The following is a 22,996-nucleotide window of genomic DNA, read 5'->3' on the forward strand; positions in this document are numbered from 1 at the left end:
GCTGCCTCCTGGAGAAGGGTACCCAACCAACCCAGCCAGGCGGTGTTATACCAGGGATCGGCAGCCTCTTCGGCCCTGTGTGCCACCAGTGGGGTGAAACAAAGCCCGCGGGGACCACTGGCAGGCCTAAGACATAGATAGGAGAGAGGAGGAGGGAATGGGAGGGCAGGAGAGACAGGGAAGAGGGAGAGAGAGAAGAGAGAGAGAGAGAGAGAAAAGCAAGAGGTATTGTATACGGTGGGAAAGCCGCCACGACTGCTAGAGGCCATCTGCCGACCACCTCTGAGATGCTCCAACCTCCCTCTGCCACCACGTCCATGCTGGCCGCCTCTGATCTTCTCTAGGACCACACCCACCATGCGCCTGGCCTGGGCTGGGCAGCACGGCCACAGAAAGGAGTGGCACGCCATCCCTGGCACAGCACTTTCCTTAGTGGTGAAGGAACTACGGGGCTGCTGGTGTATCAGGCAGCCCACCCTCTGCAACCCTGTCGGTGGGCACGGCTGACCATCCCTAAGACTCGAGAGGCACTGCTCTAACGATGGCCTTTGGAGTCCTCCAAGAGAGGAGTCTTCAATCCAGTCTGTGTGGGTGTCGACTGATTTGTACCAAATTCTAACTATTTGAAAAACCATTTCATCCCTAAGAGGGGAAACGTTTTCCCCACCTACTTTTATTAAACAAAGCATTTAATTCACCAGAACAGTCACCTCCCAGCTCTGCCAGATGCCATGTCTACTGTGCTCCCAAGGCCCTAACAGAGCCCCAGGGTGGGAGTCAGGAGACCTGGTTCTCGTCCCACCTCCATCTAAACTCACCTTGTGACTTGGACAAGTCACTTCCCCTCTCTGGACCTCAGTTTCCCTATCTGCAAAATAGGGGGAGGAACTAGTTTGGGACTACTTTGTCTCTAAGGGCTCTTCCAAGCTGACTGTCTAGGAGTCTATCAAGTGTGTCTGTGCCACCCTAACATGACTTGGGGGTGTCGGGGGGGGCCTAACTGTTGGCGACACTCCCTCTCATATTATCTTTATAAATGCTCCGTTCTCCCTCCCTGCCCCCCACCCCTCTCCCATTCTCTGCCTATTGGCCCCCTTTTGCGACCTCCTCCTTTCCAGTTTCTCTTTTGCCTCGCCCAGAAGCCACACCCAGAAGCCCTGCTCAGCCCCTCCAGGCCATTCTGGACTGGAAAGGTCTCTGGCCCTTGGCATGACACAGAACCATCTGTAGAAGCTTCCTTGAGAAGTTCCACATCTCTCGAGCAGGCAAGATAAGTGCAAAGGGGGTCTGTGGGCTGCGGGCCAAGGGAAGCTACAATGCCAGTGCTGAGAACCCAGCTCACCCGGGTGCCGCCTCCTTGCCCCCACCCCGTGCCCAGACACAGACACACATACAGTGAGAAGCGTCAAGGGTGGGCCTCAGATGGCTCATCTCAGATGATTCAAGGAATCAGGATTTCAGAGATGAGAGAGGTTTAAAGGTCATGTGAAGCAGGAGTTCCCAGCCTGGGGCTTTGGGGGCCTGTAAGACCTTTAAAAGCTGTAATGGGTCCATATGCTTCTTTTCAATACCTCAAAAAGCCTACCAGAAACTATTTATCCTTAAGTAGGGGGCAAGGATTTAACTGAGATGCCTAGGTTTTTTACTTTTTTTTCTGTAATTCTAACGACTACTTTGGATAAGCCACAGACAACCTCTCGTTGTTGAAAAAGCTCTGGTTGGCAACTCTGAATATCTCTGATTATTAGACTTTCTCTAAGTGGTCGAGGGCTTTGGATACTTGTGATTTGGGGGGGGGGGTAGGGGAATAACAAAAGCGGGGTTTTGTCAGTAACGCGATCTCATCCAAGGTTTTCATTTAACGGAGAAGATAACCAGAGCTCAGAGAGGTCAAGGCACTTGCCCAAGATCCCACAGCAAGTCAGAGGCAGAACTTGGGAATTCCCAAGCTAGGACATCACTACAGGGGAAGCAGGGGTCAGCGTTCATTAAACAGGGACAGGATAGATGCATACAGATTTCACTTTAAACTCCTCCTATACTTTGGAACCTGTACTTCACAGGGCTAGGATAGCCAGTCCTGGCATTACCCCCATTTGCCAGATTAGACAACTGAGGCACAAAGAGATCTGTGTAACGTGCCCGAGGTCACACAGGTATCTAGGACTAGAATCCAGGTCTCCTGAATCTTAAGTCAGTGGTCCTCCCTCTATATCAAAACAAGATGGCAGAATAAGACTAGAGCAGCCGCTTGACCCTGCCCCTCCTGCCTGAGGACCTCCAGCCCCACTGCCCCATGGTCCAGCCAGGATGACCTACCATAGCCTGGCTGGCCTCTGAGTCAGCAGAGCTGGCCTGTGCCTGGAGCTGCTTACCTGTGTGCTGGAGGGCCCCACGGCACGTCGGGGCACCTTGATGTCAAATCCACCTTTGGGGTCCTTCTCCCCTCTCAAGCACGGGTCATTGGGGGGCTCTCGGCCTCCCTCCCAGTCACAGATGGTTTTCCGAATTGCCTGTAGGACACTGGGGAAGGAAGAACCTGGATTCAGACCAGCTGGAAAGAGGCACTGCAAGCCTGTTTCTAGAGGCCATGGTGTTCCAGGACCACGTGCCTTAGAACTCCTGGCATGCTTGTGAAACATGCTCACTCCACGGCCCCATCCCCAGGGATGCTGGCTCAACAGCTTTGAGGTGCAGGCCAGAAGTCTTCATTTTACAAGTGCCCCGGTGATTCTGATGCCCACTGGCTGTCTGAGAACGCAGCTCTGAGGCCACACAGTGGGAGAGAACCTGAGTGAAGGATGGCTAGTTTTCTTTTTGCTTTTAGGACAGTTTCATTAGTCCATTTAAATCTCTGTATATTTAAAACTTGAATAATAGCTTATATGTGTTGCACATTTACTCCATGCTGCTGTGTGCTTAGGTCTATACACGGATTATCTCATTTCATCATCCCAACAGCCTAGGGAGTAAGTACCATCATCATCCACAGTTCACAAATGAGGGAAACTGAGGTGTAGAGAAGGTAAGTAACATGACTAAGTTCACACAGCTAGACAGTGGTGGATGTGGGCTCCAAACCCAGAGATGGAGGCTTAATTCATCCCAAATGTCCAGTCTCTTAAAAGGGCCTCACAGGACTTGCTGGAAGTCACTGGAAGGTCCGTTTCTGTTCAGACACTTCCCTGGAAGCTGACTGACCTGGGAACGCCCTCTGTGGCCTGCACCCAGCACCCCCGATTTTGGATGTGCCCCCTGAAAAAGGCCGTCTGAAGACCCACCTGATGAGGACATTCTTCTTCTTGCGCACTGCCTGCCTGAGGGGTTCACGCAGGGTCACCTGGGCAAAGTCCTGCAGGGCTGCGTAGATGGTGTTCCTGATGGCCTGGTTGAAGACGCTCTCCATCCTGCCCATGAGCACCTGCAGGCCTTTGATCATGGCGATCACCTGGCCAGGCACAGATCGAGGTCAGGCTCACTGTGCCTTGGCATACCCGTCCGTCCGGTACCCTCACCACATCTCCGGGGGGTTGCTGGAGGAGACATCCTGAAGCACGAGGCCAGCGAGTGCTACTCAAGAGTGTCAGTTCACGGCTGGGTGGAAACGTGTGCCAGAAGAGAAATCAGCACTCCACTTCCCTTATCAAGGAAGTGCTGCTACAAAGCAAAGATGTCAGCCACACGCTGTGCGTGTGCTTCACCATCAGCTGATTTTCATTCTGGCACCAGCCCCCCATCTTGCCGCTGACTGGTGACAACTGGCAGCTGGTCCATGGACCATGTTTTGAGTAGCACTCTGACTTTGAGAGGTCTCTCCACATCCCATGTACCCACAGACAATATCAAATAGAACTTCTTTCTATAGAATTTTTACAATCTTTGCTTCTGAAGTGATTTGGCCAATTGCTGCTTGAGTCCATAAAATAGGATTCCTATAGAAGTCTTGTGGGGAAAGGCTTCTGCCCTTCTATTTACCTCCTCCTTAGCCCCTTAACTCACTTATCTGCCTGCAGAGGTGGGGTGATAGGTGACTAGGATGCCTGTAGCGTCACTTTGACCTTGGCGCTCACTTGGGATCTGTCTGCCTGTGGGGTGTGTCCTCTCCTCTGGGTGCCTGTCTTGTCCTTGCGGTAATCACCCCTCCTCATTCCGAAGATGGGAGGTGTATATTTATGCAGCTGCTTTGCCTGTTTCCCAGTGGGAAGTTTCATGGGATGGGGGAGGAATAGGAAGCCTGGTGTGGCCTCGAGTGAAATCACATTCTCTGGTCCAGCTTTACCAAACCTGATCCTTTGGCCCCCGTCAGCCTCAAGTGCTAACTTCTAGATTAGCTCAGAATTCAGAGGGGAGGGAGATCAGCTCGGTGTTTTGTGACCACCTAGAGGGGTGGGATAGGGAGGGTGGGAGGGAGACGTAAGAGGGAGGAGATATGGGGATATAAGTATATGTATAGCTGATTCACTTTGTTATAAAGCAGAAACTAACGCACCATCGTAAAGCAATTATGGTCCAATAAAGATGTTAAAAAAAAAAAAAGAATTCAGAGGGGAAAGCCTTGTCAAATCAGCCTCCTGACAGCTGCCACACTTGTCACACCCCTCATGACATGGTCGATTTCCTCCCTCTGCACCAGACTGTAAGCACTGCAGGGGTGAGGCTTGGCATGCTGTGTAAGCTTCATCCCTGGGGCCTGGGGTCCTGGTGGGCCCTCAAGAGATTTTTCTTGAAAAGCAATGAGTAAATGAATGAATGAGCTTAGATGCTAAGCCTTTATGTTCCTCCAAACTGTAAATGAAGAAATAGAACATTCGAGGCAGGAGAAATAGTGAGAATAGTTCAGAAGGTAAGAATTTTCACTAGAACCGACAGTCTAATGGTTTTGCTGAAGAGAACCTTTATAGTGCAGAAATAATGAGAGAGAAGCTCTAAAGGAATGTTAATTCATAAAAGAATCTGGGCTCCTGGCTGGCAATGAAACCAGGAAATAAGGGACAAAGGAAGGACAAAATAATGAAGATTTTTCAGAATAACTCCAAACACAGAAGAGTATGCAGATCTGTTAGACCTAAGGGAAAATCTTTGCAACTTTGGGCTAGGCAGAGATTTCTTAGCTAGAACACAAAAAATCACAAACCACAGAATAATAAGTAAGTTGAACTTCCTCAAAATTAAAAACAGGTGCTCTTTAGAAGGCACCCCGCCCCCGCCCCAAGAAAATGAAAAGACAAAGTTACCGACTAGAAAAAATATTGGCAACATATTTGTGAATAAGGACTTGTATCTAGAATATATAAAGATTCTCACAATTTAATAGTAAGAAGATGGAAAGCTAATTGTAAAAAATGGGCAAAAGATTTCAATAGACAACACTTCACAAAGGAAGATGTATGAATAGCCGATAAGCACATGAAAAGATGCTCAATATCATTAATCTTCAGGGAAATGCAAATTGAAACCTCAGCGAGATGTACTAAATATCCATTAGAATGGCTAAGATTAATAAGACTGACAGGACAAGAACTGTGAGGGTGTGTGCAACAGAACCCTCATATATAACTGGTGGGAATATAAAATGGTACACCCGCTTTGGAAAACTGTTTGGCAGTTTCTTAAAAAGTTAAACATACACCTCCAATATGACCATTCCAAGAGAAATAAAAACCTATGTCTACACAAACACTTATACTCAAATATTTAAAGCAACTTTGCTTACATTGGCCAAAAGCTGGAAATGGCCCAATGTTTATCAACAATTGGATACACAAATTGTAGAAGAGCCACACAATGGAAAAATACTCAGCAATGAAACGAAACAAACTATTGATACAAAAAACAATGTGGATGAATCTCAAAATTATTACGCTGAGTGAAAAAGCCACACACACAAAATACATACTATATGATTACACTTAAATAAAATTCTAGAAAATGAAAACAAATCTATGGTGACAAAAAATGTGACTGTTTAGGGCCAAGGATGGAGGGAAGGATGGATTGCAAATGGCATAAGAAGTCTTAAAGGGAGATGAAAATGTTCTGCATCTTGTGTTTTTGGTTTCACAGGTGCATATACAACTGTCAAAACTTTGTGAATTATACACTTTAAATGGATGCAGCTTACCAAATGTAAATTATACCTTAGTAAAGCTCATTGAAAAAAACAATAATACTCTCGTGGAGATAGCACATTCACGACACAAGAGTTAGGTGAGATTAAAAAAAAAGAAACATTCAGAGAACAAGATGGAGCTTTTGGACATTTAAAATATTATAGGCAAAATAAAAAATACTAACAGAGTTGAAAACTGAAATTAAGGAAATTTCCCATAAAGCAGAACAAAAATAAGTGATATGCAATAAGACAGAAAAGATAGGAAAATTAGACACTAACTCCTGGGCATCTAACATCTGATAGATAGAAAACCCAGAAAGACAGAACAGAGAAAACAGAGAGGAGGAAATTATCAAAATTAAAATTCAAGAAAATTTCCCAGACCTACGGAACTTGTATTTCCACACTGCAGTGGCCTATTTAGTGTCCCAAACAATGAATGCAAAAGGCCCTTATCATGATGCCTTACAGTGAAACTTCAGAAATACTGTGATAAAGAGATGAGACTATAAGATTCTACAGATGAAAACGAAAGAATAAAGTTAGACTCACATTTCCAAATTTCAAAACTTACTACAGAGTTAACAGTAATCAAAATGGTATGGTATTGGCATATAGAAAGACATATAGATCAATGAAAGAGATCTGAAAGCCCAGAAATAAACCCTTACATTTATAATCAATTGATTTTTGACAAGAGTACCAAGACAATTCAATGGAGAAAGAATACTCTTTCCAACAACTGGTGCTGGGACAACTGGACATCCGCATGCAAAAGAATGAAGTTGGAACCCTACTCACACCATATACAAAAATTAACTCAAAATGACCAAAGACCTAAATGTAAGAATTGAAACTATAAAAATCTCAGAAGAAAACATAGGAGTAAATCTTTAAGAACTTGGATTAGGCAATGGTTTCTTAGATATGACACCAAAAGCACAAGTGACAAAAGAAAAAATAAACTGAACTTCATCAAAATTGAAAACTTTTGTGCTTCAAAGGATACCATATAGAAAGTAAAAAGACAATCGATGGAATGGAGGAAAAGTTTTTCAAATTGTATGTCTGATAAGGGACTTGTATCCAGAATATATAAAAACTCTTTCGTTTGGTGTTTGAATGTTGATATATTTTAAAATATACCAGTTCTGGAAAACAAGATGCATGATAAAATTTTTTCCTCTTTTTCATTTTGGCTCATAAATTTGGCTGCATTTTAGAAAACAGTCCCTGTTTTCCTGGTAACCATGGCAAATTAATTAGCTTTTTCTGATACAGAATATATAAAAACTCTTACACTTCAAAAATAAAAAGACAAATAACCTAAAATAAAAGGGGCCAAGAATCTGAACAGACATTTCTCCAAAGAAGCTATGCAGACGGCCAATAAGCACATGAAAAGGTGCTCAATATCATTGGTCATTAGGGATATGCAAGTCAAGACCACCCTGAGAAACTACTTCACAACTAGGATGGCTGAAATAAAAAAGACCACAGGTGATGTCAAGGATATGAAGAAATTGCAACTCTCGCACACTGCTGGTGAAAATGTAAAACGGTGCAGCTGCTTTGGAAAACAGTTTTACAGTTCCTCAAATTTTTAAACGTAGAGTTACCACGTGACCCAGTAATTCTGCTTCTAGGTATATACTCAAGAGAATGAAACATATTTCCACACAAACACTTGTACACGAATGTACATATCAGCATATTCATGACAGCCAAAAAGTTGAAACAACCCAAATTTGTGAATATATAAACAAATGATATATTCATACAATGGAATATTATTCAATCATAAAGGAACGAAGTACTGATATATACTAGAACATGGATGAACCCTGAAAACATCATGCTAAGTGAAAGAAGCAAGTCACAAAGGATCACATATTATATGGCTCAATTTAAATATAATCTCCAGAAGAGGCAAAACTATGCAGACAGAAAGTAGATTAGTGGTTGCCAGGGGCTGGTGGGGAAAGGGATGAACGGCAAATGACCACTAACGGGTATGGGTTTTTGTGGGGGGATAACAAAAATGTTATAAAATTAGGCAGTGGTAATGGTTTCACAGCTCTGAATATACTAAAAATAAGTGTACACTTTAAAGGGTGAATTTTTATATATATATCTCAATAAAGCGATTATTAAAAAATTATACAGAGGAAAAAAATAACAAGGAAACAGGGATTAGACTAGAATCCAACTTTTCAGCAGCAACACTAAAAGCTAGAAAACAATGGAATAATACCTTCAAAATTCTGGGAAAAAATTATTTACAATTTAAAATTCTCTAGCCACTCATTATGAGTGAATTTAGAAGTAAAACATTTTCAGATATTCAAGATGTCAGAAATATTTTCCCCCATAATCCCTTTCTTAGAAAGCTTTGGAGGATATACTCTACCAATATAAAGAGAGAGTCAGCCCTGGGGTTCAATACAGGAGAGGGACAAAGGGAATCCCAGGGTAATGATGATGAGATATCTCAGATCAGTAACTGAACAACAGATTTAGAGACAAATCAGTTCAGATTGGAGAGAAGGAAAAGGGGCTTCAGTGGGAATGGCTCCAAGAAAAAAAAGAGTAATAAAATTCATAAAATAATGATTGTGATTAGCTCTTTTGTAGGAAGTTTTACATTGGTATGTTTGAGGGCTCCTTTTTGATTGGATCATAGAAAACTTATCAAACAAAAAGGCAAAAGCTGTGCCAGAAAAGAGATGTATTCATATTAGACCTCATGACTCAGCAACGAACAGTTACTCAGTTATAGTAATACAGAGCAACTATTAATTTAACCAGAAAGTGTTAAATTGCCACTTTGGGAAGATGGGAGAAAGGAATTGGGTGTATTGGGGGTGGGAATGGGAGGTAGAGATGAAAGAACTAAACTGTTTTCTCCCAAAGTAGGAAATCAATAGAAAATGCCATAAATTGAAAAACCAGGGAACAGCCCCATCAGGCTGTTAGTGGAAGTACACAGATAAATACCAGAAGAAATAGCTTGACGAGGTGAAAAGATGTTTCCTATTTTGGGATTCAGGGAGGAGTGAGGTGGTGTAGGTTACTATAATATTTTTTGCCTTGTTTTAGTGTTGTTTAATGCCACGTAAAATTACTTTTCTTTCTTTCTTTAAAATTAAATTAAATTAATTAATTTTTATACAGCAGGTTCTTATTACTTATCTATTTTATACATATTAGTGTGTATATGTCAATCCCAATCTCCCAATTCATCCCACCACCACCACCGCCCCCCCAGAATTACTTTTCTTAAATTTATTTTTACATGGTTTACTAACAAAAAAAAAATTATAAAACCTCTCAATGTAAAGTAAGGACTAGAAGGAAATACAGAAAATGCCACTGGTGGCTGTGGTTGGATGATTTTCTGAGACTGTGGGAAGGTGAGTGTAGGAGTGGGGTTGAGAGGAGCATTTTCTAAACTACCTATGGTGCCTACACATTGCTTTTATTAAGGAAAGAAAGGTATAAACAGTTTTACAAAGTTGTATGTCCTCTTTGACTGAAAGTCTCATTTTATATAAATAGGCTTGAGGAGGACTTTCTTGCCCAGTGATGACTGGGTAACTGTCTTGCAGGCTGACTATTTGCAATGGAAGTGCCAGGAGGTCAGGACCACTCAGCTCAATGCCAAGTGTGATTACAATCTGTCTGGGGAGAGAGGAGAGACCCACACGACCATCAGCGGGTGAACACATCAACCAAATGGGTTGAGTCCACGCAACGGACTATCACTCAGTCATAAAAGGCAATGCAGGCTTCCCCGGTGGCGCAGTGGTTGGGAGTCCGCCTGCCGATGCAGGGGACGCAGGTTCGTGCCCCAGTCTGGGAAGATCCCACATGCCGCAGAGCGGCTAAGCCCGTGAGCCATGGCCGCTGAGCCTGCGCGTCCGGAGCCTGTGCTCCGCAACGGGAGAGGTCAGGACAGTGAGAGGCCCGCGTACCGGGAAAAAAAAAAAAAAAAAAAAAAAAAAAAAAAAAAAAAGGGAATGCAGTACTGATTTGTGCTACAATGGAGGGACCTTGAAAACATGAGGTAAAAGAAGCCAGACACAAAAACCACATATGATACGATTCTACTTATAGGAAACAGCCAAAATAGGGAACTCCACAGAAACAGAAGGAGACTGCTTAGGGCTGCAGGGATAGGGAATAGGGGGTGAATGTACCGGTTTCTTTTTGAGGTGATGAAAATGTTCTAAATTTGACTGCAGCTGCCCAGCACTGGCAATATACTAAAAATTAATGAATTTACATTTTAAACTCGTGGTACTCCTCATCCGACTTCTGGCTGTGCAGCCTGGAGCCCGTCACCACCTGGGGAACATCAGCTGTCACCCTCACTGTCGATGCACCTGGCACTTTTCTACCTTATTTCACTGATTCCCCCAAGAACACTGCAAGGGAGGTGCTATTATTATACCGCTTGACAGATAAACCGAGGCTCAGACAAGTGCCTTCCTAAATGCCACATGCCTTGTAATTGATTGAGGGTTCAAATTCAGGTGGTGTGACGCCAGAGGCCCACTCACAACGACCCTGGTTGACTGCAGCACAGCAGCTTTCAGACTTTTGGGTCTGTGATTTACAGTAGGAATTGTATACTATCTACTAACTCAGGAACACATACCTGCCTGAAATGACCCCACTGAGCCTCAGTTCTTTAAAGTATAGCCTGGAGATCAGCTAAAGAGCAACTCTAACCCCTAATGTGTATGACACTTTATAGCCTTCACTGCTCATCTACATCATTATCTCTGGTAATTACTCTTTGATTTTCAACAATAATGCTGGGATGCAAGTGGGTAAAGATAATCAGCTCCATCTTATAGACAAAGAGGCTGAGGCTCAGAGAGATGAAGGGTCCAGGGGTAGCATCCAAGTCTCTGACTTCTAGGCTTCAGAGAGTCATGAAAGAGGAAGCTGTCACTCATAACCCAGCAAGAATGAGCTCCGTCACCCTCACAGACATATCTTTTTGTAATCAGACAAACAAAAAAACCAAATCAGAAGGTTATAAAGCAGGAAGTAGAATCCTCCCTTTATAAATTACTACTGCCAATGGTTTGGTATATATAAACATATACACTTATGTCCTTCCATTTTGAGCAAATGTGCAAAATTATATTAATTTTGGTAGAAATGGCATCAATTTACATGCCGCCCTTTAACCTGTTTCTTTTTTAACTTAACAATATACTGTGTATATCTTTTCATGTCAGTACATCCATTTTAGTGGCTGCATAGTATTCAATGATATAGCTGTACCTTTATTTATTTTACCTGGTCCATATTGAAGGACATTTCAGTTGTTTCACATATTTTGGCATTATAAACAATACGGCAATAAATGTCTGTTACATATGTCACGGCACAGTTGGCTTATTTCCCTGAGATATATACGTGCCAAACGGTATGCCCGTTAAAAATCTGAATACAGATGATCAGAATGCCCTCAGAGAAAGCCTGTAAAATGTGGATTGGCCACTCAAAGTATCTGAGAAGGTCTGAATCCCACTTCAACCAGCCACAGACATCACCAATCTACTAGATCTTTACTATCCTGACTGGTCAGCATTCTATCTCATTTTAGTTTCGATCTGAAGTTCTCCAACCATTCCTCAGTCTGGGCATTTGTTATATCTCTTTTGGCCGCATGTTTGGTCCCTGCTGTTTGGTCTAATGGAGTGTCTCTTTCTTTGGGATTCTAAGAACAGAATGCGTTTCTCACTGCTTCTGAAAGAACAACTTGGGGCAGAGATGAATTCGGGTGGGAGGAGGGGGCAGGGAAGTGCATGCACAGGAGGCCCATGGCTGCCGCCCGGCCCAGCACCCCTCCAGGAAGCCCTATGGCTGCTGACACTGAGCAGCCTCGGGGGTTGGGGGCGAGGAGACGCAGGGAGTCAGCACCCACCTCGACAAAGGCAAACTTCTCCTCACTGGTGTAGTTGTAGCGGGTGGCTCGCTCATACTCCTCGGCCGTGCCCGGGCAGTCCTTGTTGCAGAACTTGTCCGTGGGGTGAACAAGCTTCCAGGAGTACTGGGGAGACAGGAGAGACCCACGTATCCATCAGCGGGTGAATGCATCAACCAAACGGGGTGAGTCCACCCAACGGACTATCACTCAGTCATAAAAGGCAATGCAGTACTGATCTGTGCTACAATGGAGGGACCTTGAACATGTGAAGTAAAAGAAGCCAGACACAAATAACCACATATGATACGATTCTACTCATAGGAAACAGCCAAAATAGGGAACTCCACAGAGACAGAAGGAGACTGCTTAGGGCTGCAGGGATAGGGAATAGGGGGTGATTGTACCGGGTTCTTCTTGAGGTGATGAAAATGTTCTAAATTTGACTGCGGCTGCCCAGCACTGGCAATATATTAAAAATTAACAAGTTTACATTTTAAATGGGTGAATGGTGTGGTGTGTGAATTGTATCTTGATAAAGCTGTTTAAAAAATAGAATGCCAGAGAGAGGCAGGGGCAGACAGATTCCAAGTGAACAGAGTTCAGGATGGAGGGGGCCGGGAAGGGGCAGACTCTCTGCCCTGGGACACCTACCACCTCCATGACGTGGGCGCTCCACTTGGACAAGAGCTGCAGGCCCCGCAGGGCCAGATCAAAGAGTTCGCGGTACTCCTCGTCCGACTTCTGGCTGTCCAGCCCGGAGCCCGTCACCACCTGGGGAACATCAGCTGTCACCCTCACCGTCGACGCACCTGGCACTTTTCTACCTTATTTCACTGATTCCCTCAAGAACACTGCAAGGGAGGTGCTATTATTATACCGCTTGACAGATAAACTGAGGCTCAGACAAATGCCTTGCTAAAGGCCACATGCCTTGTAATTGACTGAGGGTTCAAATTCAGGTGGTGTGACACCAGAGGCCCACTCACAACGACCCTGGTTGACTGCAGCGCAGCAGCTTTCAGACTTTTGGGTCTGCGATTTACAGTAGGAAGTGCATACTGTATACTAACTCAGGAACACGTACCTACTTAGAGGTATTCAATATAGGCATGAACAGTTTTCACGAAGCAACTTTATGCTCAATACTTGAGATTTCCTCTGATTTTTTATTCCATTTCATAACAAAACGCTAATTAGAAACCACTAAATTGATTTCACAACTCAATTAGAAATGACTCACGGACTGAAAAGCACTGGTGAAGATAAACATCTATTTGAACATGTAATATTCCACTATGAAATACTATATGTGTGTATACTGTGCATATGCATAGATTATATATGTGTATGTGTATGTGTATGTATATATACATATAGAGCCAGTCCTCATTATTTGTGGATTCTGTATTTGTGAATTTCCCTATTCACTAAAATTTATTTGTAACCGCAAGATCAATCCTTGCAGTGCTTTCATGGTCAGTTTCAGACGTGTGCAGAGTGGGAAAAAATCTGAGTCATGTTCCCAGCTGAGGCTGAACAAGGCAACTCTTTGCTCTCTTGTTTCGGCTCCTACTGTACACAAGTGTCCCATTCCTGGTCTATTTAATGCCCCATTTTCCTCATTCTTATACTTTTTACTGGTGATTTCATTATTTAAAATGATGATGCTCTATGCCCCTATGAGAAAGGAGGTTGTGATGGGCATTATGGAGAAAATATGTATTTTAGATAAGCTTTGCTCAGGCATGAATTATAGTGTTGTTGGCTGTGATTTAACGCTAACAAATCAACAATATATATTACATAAGGCGTCTTTAAGCAGAAACGCATGTAAAATAAGGTTATATATTAAAAACAAGCTGATGGAAACACTGTGATTGGAAGCTCACAGTAACCTACCCCTGTATTTTCTCAAAGAGCGATGGTTCAGTACTTGCTGGCGGCCACTTTATAGAATATAACTGCTGTGAATACTGAGAGTGGTTTGTACATACACATGTATAAGCTGTATAATTCTAAAAATAGCTTTGAGCCACACTCATTCTTAGATCATACCAAAACTGGACAAGGAATGAAGGGGTCCCCAAGCACTTAAATTATTCCCATAGCTTATGTTCAGTTCATTGTCACATACAGTTAAGAAAGTCAAAGGTTTGGGTTTGACCCTGGTCCATGTCCACCAGAAGCCCTCTTGAGAATGTGGGCCACTCATCTAATGACCACACCACCTGCATTTATCTGGCTGTTCTCATTTCAAATATGATGCCCTTGGATCAAAGACATTTCCCTAGTTTGGGTTTTGGAAAGCGTACTATGGCCATCGGCCACATGGTGGAGCCAGTGGGCATATGCGTGGTAGTGCAGAGTCTTCCAGGAGCTCCAGGTAATAAGGGAATTCAAATCTGGAGACCTATATTTATTAAACCAACATATATATTCATTAGAAGGGTTTATACAGAAAGAGATCCAGAAGGATATATACATCCAAATGTTAATCATAGTTGGTTCTGGGTGGAAGCATTTTACATGATTGATTTTTCCTCCTTCTGCCTATCTGTATTTTTCCTGAGGTTTGTGCACCGATCATGCTTCCCTACAAAAAAATAAAAAAAAAAAAGGAAGAAAAGAAAAATCCAGTGCCAGTAAAAATGTAATTAGTGGGATCAAAGGAGATTTTTATGACCTTATTTTGCTGCTAACTCTATTTTCTGGCTTATTACAATGATTATTTATAATTGTAGTTTAAAAATATTTAGATGGTGTTATCACCATGATTGTTCAGAACTTTGTTTCTCTTGCCATCCAGGGTGGAGATGGTTTAGATCATGCACAGACTAACAATTACTGGGCTGTTGCTAGTTGCTAGGCACAATGCATTTTCCATGCATCATATTGTTTAATCCTCTCAATGAACCTTTCCAGATACTGTTAGCTCCATTTTGCAGATAAGGAAACTGAGGCTCAGCGATGTTGAATAACTGGTGAAGGTCAGCAGCAGAACCAGAATCACACCCAGTTCCATCTGGCTCTAAAATCCACGCCACCAGTGTGTATTCCCTTACTCCTCCACTCTCCATGATCTCACCTATTTTCTGGCCGGTCCTCACCCCTCCCCACGGGCCTCCATCCCAGCAGCCAGAGCGAGCTCACCTCACTGTTGCTGTAGCGAGCGAGTTCGGAGATAAAGCGGATGTGGTCATCCCGGATCTGAACCATTTGCTCGCAGATATTGTACTGGGGGCTGATGCTGCTCTGGGTGCACGTCCACCTGGGCAGAAAATCAGGGGGGTCAGAGTGGGTCCTGGCCTTACGCACCTGGGTGGGGCAGGCTCCTTCCATTCACTAGTTGCTCCCGGTGCTTGGCCAACGTGGCTGGCTCCCCTGGGTAGACCAAGAGGTGTCCCAGCTACCAGCAAGAGTGCCTGCTAAATCCCACTGTGGGGACTGCAGGCTGAACGGAACAGCCTTTTCTCCTCCTGCTTGGGGCTGGCCTCCTCTAAGACCCAATCTCAGGCTTTTCCAGATAATGGGTGTCCACAGTACTTACCAGTCACATGAGCAGGGAGGGACTTGCAGCCTCTCTAGGGTTGCAAAGGACTGGAATCCAAGCAAAGAAAAAGCAAGGTGGGCGACCTCCCAAACCTATCTACCGACTCCGGCAGCACTACGTCCTGTGGTTGAAGCTGTCGTCGGAGGGGGCCTATGGGCAGGACTGGGGAAAACTAAAGGGATTGTGCCTCTTTTTCAACAGCGAGCTGGCAACACCGAAGCTCTCTATGGAGAGGAAAACCACAGCCATTCTGAAAGGCACTGGTCTCTCTTTCTCATCTTCTCCCCCTTCCTCTCTTCTTTCTCCTCAACTCTTTCCTCAACTTTTTTGGAAGAGACCTTTGGGACAACATCCTAAATTGGGGAGGAAATGAATGAATAAGAATCTTCACTCCCCTTCCCCAAGAGAAAAAAAGACAACCCCGTTCACTGTCCTCTGCCATCCGGTGCCGGGTGACCCAGTGGATAGATTAAGCATGGACACCAAACAAAGCAGATATGCATTGTAGAGAGAATTCACTGTTTCAAAAGGAGCTCTGAAAGGGCGCTCCAGAGAATACTCAGAATGGTGACAGACTTCCTCATGCCTATACTTTGGCATGACTTTTCTTTTGAGGTCCTTGTGTAGGGATGGGGACACCATCACTTGAACCTCTGACCACCATCCTGGTCACATCACCACTCCCAACCAACCTCAGGTGGCCGAGAATTCATGCAAGGAAAAGTGAAGAAATGAGTTCAGCATTCTGGACTCCACGCTTTTCCTGAAAGACCTCCTCATACACCAGCAGCCACTGGGTTATGAAAAGACTTAAACCAGCTTTCCCTGGCAAGACTCACCTGCTGTGGCTCAAAGCTGGTTGAGTTCAAGGACACTCCATTTACATAATTTTAAGGCCCTAATACCCTCACCCTGACTAAAGGATGGTCGGCCCCCCTCTGTATGGAAATGCAGGCAGAAACCTCCTTAACAAGGCCAGAGATCAAAGGGGTGGCCAAGACTGTAGCCGAATGTCCCCCAACTTCCATGAGGCGCTGACACCCCAGATCTTAGCTCAGATCACCTAGAGTGGTGGCTTATAAAACAACATAAGGAGAGGTCGTCAACCCGCTTCACAGTTGGAACAGTTGGAACAATACCCTCCACGGCATACTTACTGCATGGACACAAAACCTGAAGAGAGAACCAGTGTGATGAAGAACAAGGCCATCTCGCTCTGCCTGACCACTGAGGGCCGGTCACTCCTCCCCCTTCGCAGGGGAAGGAGGACTCCTGCCGTTCCCCTGCAGGCGGCGTGGGCGACCACGGGAACAGAGAAGGGGCGGGGCTGTGCTCTGAGCACTTTTGAACCCTGGCAGCAAAGGGCAGGTGCAAAAGGGCTCAGAGCACCATCCACTGCTCCCTTCTGCCAGGCACCAGTGATTGGACAGAATCCACCTGCCCAGTGCTCTGGGGAGGGGGGAGGGGCTGAAGTGGCCCCTCAGCCCCCTGCCCGGGCTGGGCATCCTCGGGGGAGCCGAGAGACATTACGGCAGGCACTCACTTGGACTTGTTCTCTTCATAGTGAGCACTGGTCTTAATGTATCTGGCCAGCTCTATCTGCATGTCGCCGAAAAGGGGCACCACCTGCAGCTGCTGCAAAGGAAGCAAATACAGTGCGTGAGACACGGAGGGAGGGGCCAGGTGGCTGCCTTCTGCCGGGGGAGACAGGCCTCCGTGTGTGCCTCTGGGATGACCCCCAGTTTCTGCTTCCAAAGATGCTACTATGTGACCCTGGAACCACAAAGAGCCCCAGCCAGAGTAGAGGTCCTCCCGTGCCTCCAACCATCCCTATGTTCCAGCAACTGAGCCCAGAGAGGCAAAGTGACTTGTCCAAGGTTACCCAGCAGGCAGAACAGATAAAGAATGAGGACCAGATGGTCTGCCTCCCAGGGCAGGGTCTTTTCTGTTCTAATTTTCCTTGGATTCGAGGATCCTCGCTGCTTTGAGCTCTGCGAGTGGGTGCCCAGATGCCACTGGCTGGGCATGACCTTCTTGAGAAACTCCACAATGTGAAGTGATTGAAATCTTTAACACCTAACACCAGAGGGCAGACGATTCCCATCCGAAGACCAGGAGTAATGGCGGGGAGGCTGGTATTTTCTCTCTGCTTCTTAGGCACTAGGCACTGTGCCAAGCCCTTCAAAACCAGAGGGTTTCTAGGGCAGTGAAACTATTCTGTATGATACCATAATGGTGGATATAGATCATTATACATTTGTCAAAACTTACAGAATGCACAATGCCAAGAGTTACCCCTACTGCAAACCACGGACTTCGGGTGATAATGATGTGCCAACAATGTAGGTTCATGGACTATAACAAATGTACCCCTCTGTTGGGGAGTTTTGACAATGGGAGAGGTTGTGTATGAGTGGAGGCAGGGGGTATAAGGGAAATCCCTGTTCATTCTGCTCAATTTTGCTGTGAACCTAAAACTGCTCTAAAAAATAGTCTATTAAGCAAATCAGAAAACAGTATTTCGATCCACAGAATAACTGGGTGAGGTCAGTACTAGTATCATTCCCATTTAACAGATGGACAAACTGAAGCTTTGACAGCTGAAGTGATTTGTTTTCACAAAGACCGGCTAGAAGCTAAGGAGCTGGGATTATAACCCAGGGCTTTGACTGACCTATGTGATCCCACTGAATCCTCAAGGGAACCCTATAAACTACATACCCTTAGCATTGCTGTTTTTCGAGCCAGGGAACTCAGTTTCAGAGAAGTTCTGTGACTTTCCCAAAGTCACCCAGCTATGAAATGGCAGAGCGAGGCTAAAACCCAGGTCTCTGTGAGGCGAGATTGTGGTCTTCCACTCCACCCCCATGTCATTCATGCGGATTTAAGGCAGAGGCAGATTTGGCCAGTTCTCCCAAGATGAGCTCTGTTTTCACTTTGGGCAGCTCCAGAGAAAAGTGCAAGTTTCAGCTTCAAAAAGAAGCCAAGCCAAGCCAAGCCACAGGATGACTTTTGGTGACTTATTTCCCTCTTAACCTCCAAGAGTCGGTGGGACCCAGGCTTGGCCACACCTTTGAGGGATTCCACTTTTAACTGAAGCCTGGTTTTCCCATGTCTGACCTCAGAGGCTCCACTCCAGGCCTGAAATGCCTGATGCTAGAATACACTGACAACATGGAATTCACTTCCAAAGGAGAAAACCCCTTTGCGAAAACCTCAAAGGCAAACCACAAGGTTTTATTGTTAAAGATTTAGGGCAGAAGATCAAATCTCTGAGGCACTGGGATGGACTGAGTGTGGGCTGGATGCTGATGAGGCATTCTGCCCAGAGGCAGGGAGAGTGAGGGGCCTCTGGTGGGCCAGGAGAGGCTGTGAGTTTGCGAATGTGAATCAATGTAAAATCCAGTCTTTATTCCTCCTGCTTCTGTGGGCTCTGATATATACTGAAAATTAAAGTGGGCTCTGTCTTCTGGGACGCACCTCTTTCTTTAGATGGCAAGGGATTTCAGAAAAGGGAAAAAGCAGTATGCGGCAAGAATCACAAGGCCTCCCAGCCAAATCCTGAGACTCAGGCACATGCCTTCTATAGTGCAGATTCCTCTACCCAGGGCAGCTAGAGGCCCTATCATTCTATTCTCCTCTTGGGGTCTTTAAAGCTACAGTTCAATCAACAAGCCCCACTACTTGCTGGTTAATTTCATTCCTTTCCCCAGAGAGACCACCCCTTGGGCCCCTGCCCAACCCCAGCCCCAGGTGCTGACCTTAAAGAACTTATCGATTTTGCTGAGGTTGATCCTCTTCTTGGCATCCAGTTTGTAAATGTTACTGACATTTCCATCCATCAGGTAGAGACCAAAACCCATTACCTAGAGTGAGAAGAGGCAGAGCCAGAAGCCAGTCACATCCACTGGAAAAGTTTCAAAAAACCAAAAAAAGCAGATCTGTGTATGTGTACACATCCCCTGCAGTGATACATTCTGTGAAAAAAACCCATGTGTCTTCAAAAAAAAAAAAAAGGCGGCGGGGGGGGGACCCATAGGTCTAATTTCAACCAGAAATTTGATTTCTGTGAAGAAATGCAGAGGACTCTTTCATATATTATCATGGCGGCCACTTCTTGAGTCCTCCCCCATGGGCCAGAGTCTGTGCTTTGGGATTTAGCAGGCGTTATCCTTCATTCTCACAACAATCTTATGAGTCAAGTTCTACACAATAACCTTATTCTACACACGAGGAATTGGAGACACAGAGAGGTTAGACAGCTTGCCAAGGTCACACAGCTAGTAAGCTGCAGAGACAGGATCTGAACTGGGATATGACAACAACATGTATGCACTTAGATCCTTCTTGAGAGGAAGGACTGAGTGGTGCTGTGCTGCATCCCTGGGCCCCAGCACACCGCAGGCACTTGATGAATACTCACTAGATGGTAAATGAATGTCAAACTATTCACCCCTTTCTCCAAGGAAACTACAACAAAGATTCCCAAGGAATCTCATTGGTGACTTCATTAACAAAAAGACCACATTTTTGCCTGACAATGCCCTATAAGCAGGTTGACAGGCCGATTCTTGATATTCCAGTCCATACAATAGTTTCCTGAATGCTGGATTATTTTGCTCTTTTTGTCAAATGTACAGCAAGCCTGAGGAGGCCTGAATAGCTAGGTTGAAAGCAGCTTCCCTCAGCACACAGTTGCTATGTAACTGGGGATAAGTCACGTCTGACACCTAAGGGAGTGGACTAGAGGATGGGCGTTTGCATTTTGCAGTTCTGCAGGGTGTGCACCAGACTTTTCCATTTAAGGTAGAAGGCGCTCCCTGGTGGCACCTGAGTTCACTAACAAACTGCAGAGACAAGCAGTGCAGGAGTCCAGGTTGAGGAGGCAGAGAATTGAGAGGGAAGAAGGTTGGGAAGCTGAGACGTGGGAGGATTAAAAGCAGGCAAGAGAAAAGAAGGGCCTGAGAATCTGATGGCAGCATCTAAGGATGCCTGGTGGACAGGGGTTTAGCAACCTACTTAGTGGAAGCAGCAATTCTGAGCAGAGCTATGGTAATTGCCCAGGCATAGCACTGGGGGTGAGAGAGACTGCTGAGCTCTAGGTGACTTCTCTGGATTTCTGACTGTGCAGAGCAAGCCAGAGTGAACAAGACACAAAGCCACACTGTCCTGCAAGCTTCTTCGAGATGTTATGCAAATGTTAAGAAGGGAACACCAACAGGGCTGGGATTCTTGAAATAGCAGGAGGCAACAGGGAGAGGAAAAAAAAGTCAAACCAGCATCGGAATTTTGAAAGGGGAGGTTCTGGGGAAGAACGAATCAAAAGGGGTGATGCATATGAATATGGAGAAGATTATTCATTTCCGGGCTATTGCTGTCAGAGGGAAATTAGAAATAATCTAAGCAGCTAATGATAGAATAATGGGTAAAGAAATTAAAGCTCATCCATAAGACATTATTTAAGGACTGCATAATCTTCCAAATGCATTTAATGAAGTGGGATAAAAATTACACGTGCACAAAATTTATGTAAATTGCATATGTAAATTACATACATATGAAAATATATCAGCACAGAAAAAACGAGAAAGATATACATCAAAATGCTAAAAGTGTTCTCTCTGGATGGAAAGATTGTAAGAGATTCAATTTTTTAATGCTTTTCTGTATAGTCCAGATTTTCTACAATAATAAAAATTACTTGGCAATTAAAAAATGAAACTTGTAAACTGATGAAACAAATGTGACCCATTTGGCAAAATATAGCAAAAGTTTGAAGATTCTGCCTTCCCCTTGAGTTGGCACTTTTTTCCTCCAGGATGTCTGGCTTAACAAGAGTATGGACACGAAGGTGTTCTACAGAGTTTCAATGCAGTTAGCAAACAAATATCCAACCACAGGGGATCTGTTAAATAACAATGTCCCCATACAACGGAATACTTGGCAGCCATTAAAAATCACATTGTACTGGCCTCCCTGGTGGCACAGTGGTTGAGAGTTCTCCTGCCGATGCAGGGGACAGACACAGGTTCGTGCCCTGGTCCGAGAAGATCCCACATGCCGTGGAGCGGCTGGGCCCATGAGCCATGGCCGCTGAGTCTGCACGTCCAGAGCCTGTGCTCCGCAACGGGAGAGGCCACAGCAGTGAGAGGCCCAAGTACCGAAAAAAAAAAAAAAGAGAGATTAAAATCAAATAGGGACTGAAGACACCTTTTTTGGTACTAGTAGTGCTGCTTCAGAAAGAGAAAGCATCAGAGAAAAGGTGACAGTGAGTGAGCTCCCCATAGTGTTCGAGTCATCTTAATTTTTTTTTAAATAAATTTATTTATAAAAAAAAAAAAAAAAAAAAAAAAAAATCACATTGTAGAAAGAGCCTTAATGATGTCTGGAAAGGTGTATATGACATATTCAAGGCAAATAACAGGTTACAAAACACTATATGCAGTAAGATCTGTATCAATGCTTAAGTAAGAAGAAAGAAATATTAAAAACAAATGATTTTAAATAAGAAGGAGGTGAGAGGGCAAGCCCAGGCCCTGAGGTGTGTGACCGAGGGAGCTGTACCTTGAGGAGCATGTGCTTCTCACTGGGGGTCAGATACATCTTGTTCTCGTAGTAATCCACACAGATGTTGACAATGTCGGCCAGCAGCTCCTCATAGCCTGGGATCACTTCCAGTTGCTGGTGGAGACACTAAACAGCAGTGCCCCCCACCCTGGTTAGCCACTGTCCTGCATCCTCACACACATACACCACCCAGGATGGGTCACCGCTGGGCCCTGGGACAGTGCCCGGTCTCACTGACCACCCCAGGTGGAGGGGAGCCTGCAGCCTCTCCTCAACGTGCCCACAGTGGTTGGTCAGAGCTCCTGCACATCCCCCATGGCAGGGACCCGCTCCCCTTGGGGCCTTCCATTGTATTTCCTGGCAGTTCTGATGGTTAGAAAGTGCTTTATTGGGCTGAGCTGAAAGCAGTTCAGCTAGGCCCGTGGTAATCTCAGCTTAGTTTTGACAGTGTGGACTGAGCCCAAGACGTCTTCTCAGATGATGGTGGGAAGACCAAGCCCAGCAGAGGAGAGGTGGGCCAGCAGGTGTCTCCCTCCTGGCAGGACACAGCAGTACAAAGACATTTCCCGCACAAGAAGGCCTGAGGTCTCCACCCCAGGCCCCTCGTCTCCAAAGAGACACACTGGCCCATGGCAGGGCTCAGGTGTGTGGCTGGGTCCCGTCCCCGGGAAAAAACCTGAAGCCTCAACACTGAGGAGCCTTCTGCAGGTTACACAGAGCAGCGAAGGCCCAGTGAAGCCCTGAGAAAGATTTTAGCCCGGAAACCCTTTGAAGACTGAAGGCCCCTCTCAAGTTTAGGCCTGGGTCCTGCTGACATTCC

The 22,996-nt window shown here is 45.1% G+C and overlaps 1 protein-coding gene across 3 annotated transcripts in view; it reads right to left on the reverse strand.

The window, feature by feature from the left end:
- CYFIP2 (cytoplasmic FMR1 interacting protein 2) overlaps positions 1–22,996 on the reverse strand; it is a 133,714-nt gene that overhangs the window by 76,066 nt on the left and 34,652 nt on the right. The window contains exons 7-15 of one of the 3 annotated variants that reach the window (XM_007447126.1): positions 22,174–22,302; positions 19,371–19,475; positions 17,153–17,244; positions 15,210–15,327; positions 12,711–12,830; positions 12,057–12,182; positions 3,282–3,448; positions 2,376–2,523; positions 52–126 (exon numbers count right to left, since the gene is read on the reverse strand). In XM_007447126.1, coding sequence (XP_007447188.1) covers positions 52–126; positions 2,376–2,523; positions 3,282–3,448; positions 12,057–12,182; positions 12,711–12,830; positions 15,210–15,327; positions 17,153–17,244; positions 19,371–19,475; positions 22,174–22,302 — 1,080 coding nt within the window. The remainder of the gene's footprint in view (positions 1–51; positions 127–2,375; positions 2,524–3,281; positions 3,449–12,056; positions 12,183–12,710; positions 12,831–15,209; positions 15,328–17,152; positions 17,245–19,370; positions 19,476–22,173; positions 22,303–22,996) is intronic. The other 2 variants (XM_007447124.1, XM_007447125.1) reach the window with 2 other exon arrangements.

The sequence above is a fragment of the Lipotes vexillifer genome, unplaced genomic scaffold, assembly GCF_000442215.2.
Source record: "Lipotes vexillifer unplaced genomic scaffold, Lipotes_vexillifer_v1.1 scaffold194, whole genome shotgun sequence".
Classification (NCBI taxonomy): Eukaryota; Metazoa; Chordata; class Mammalia; order Artiodactyla; family Lipotidae; genus Lipotes; species Lipotes vexillifer.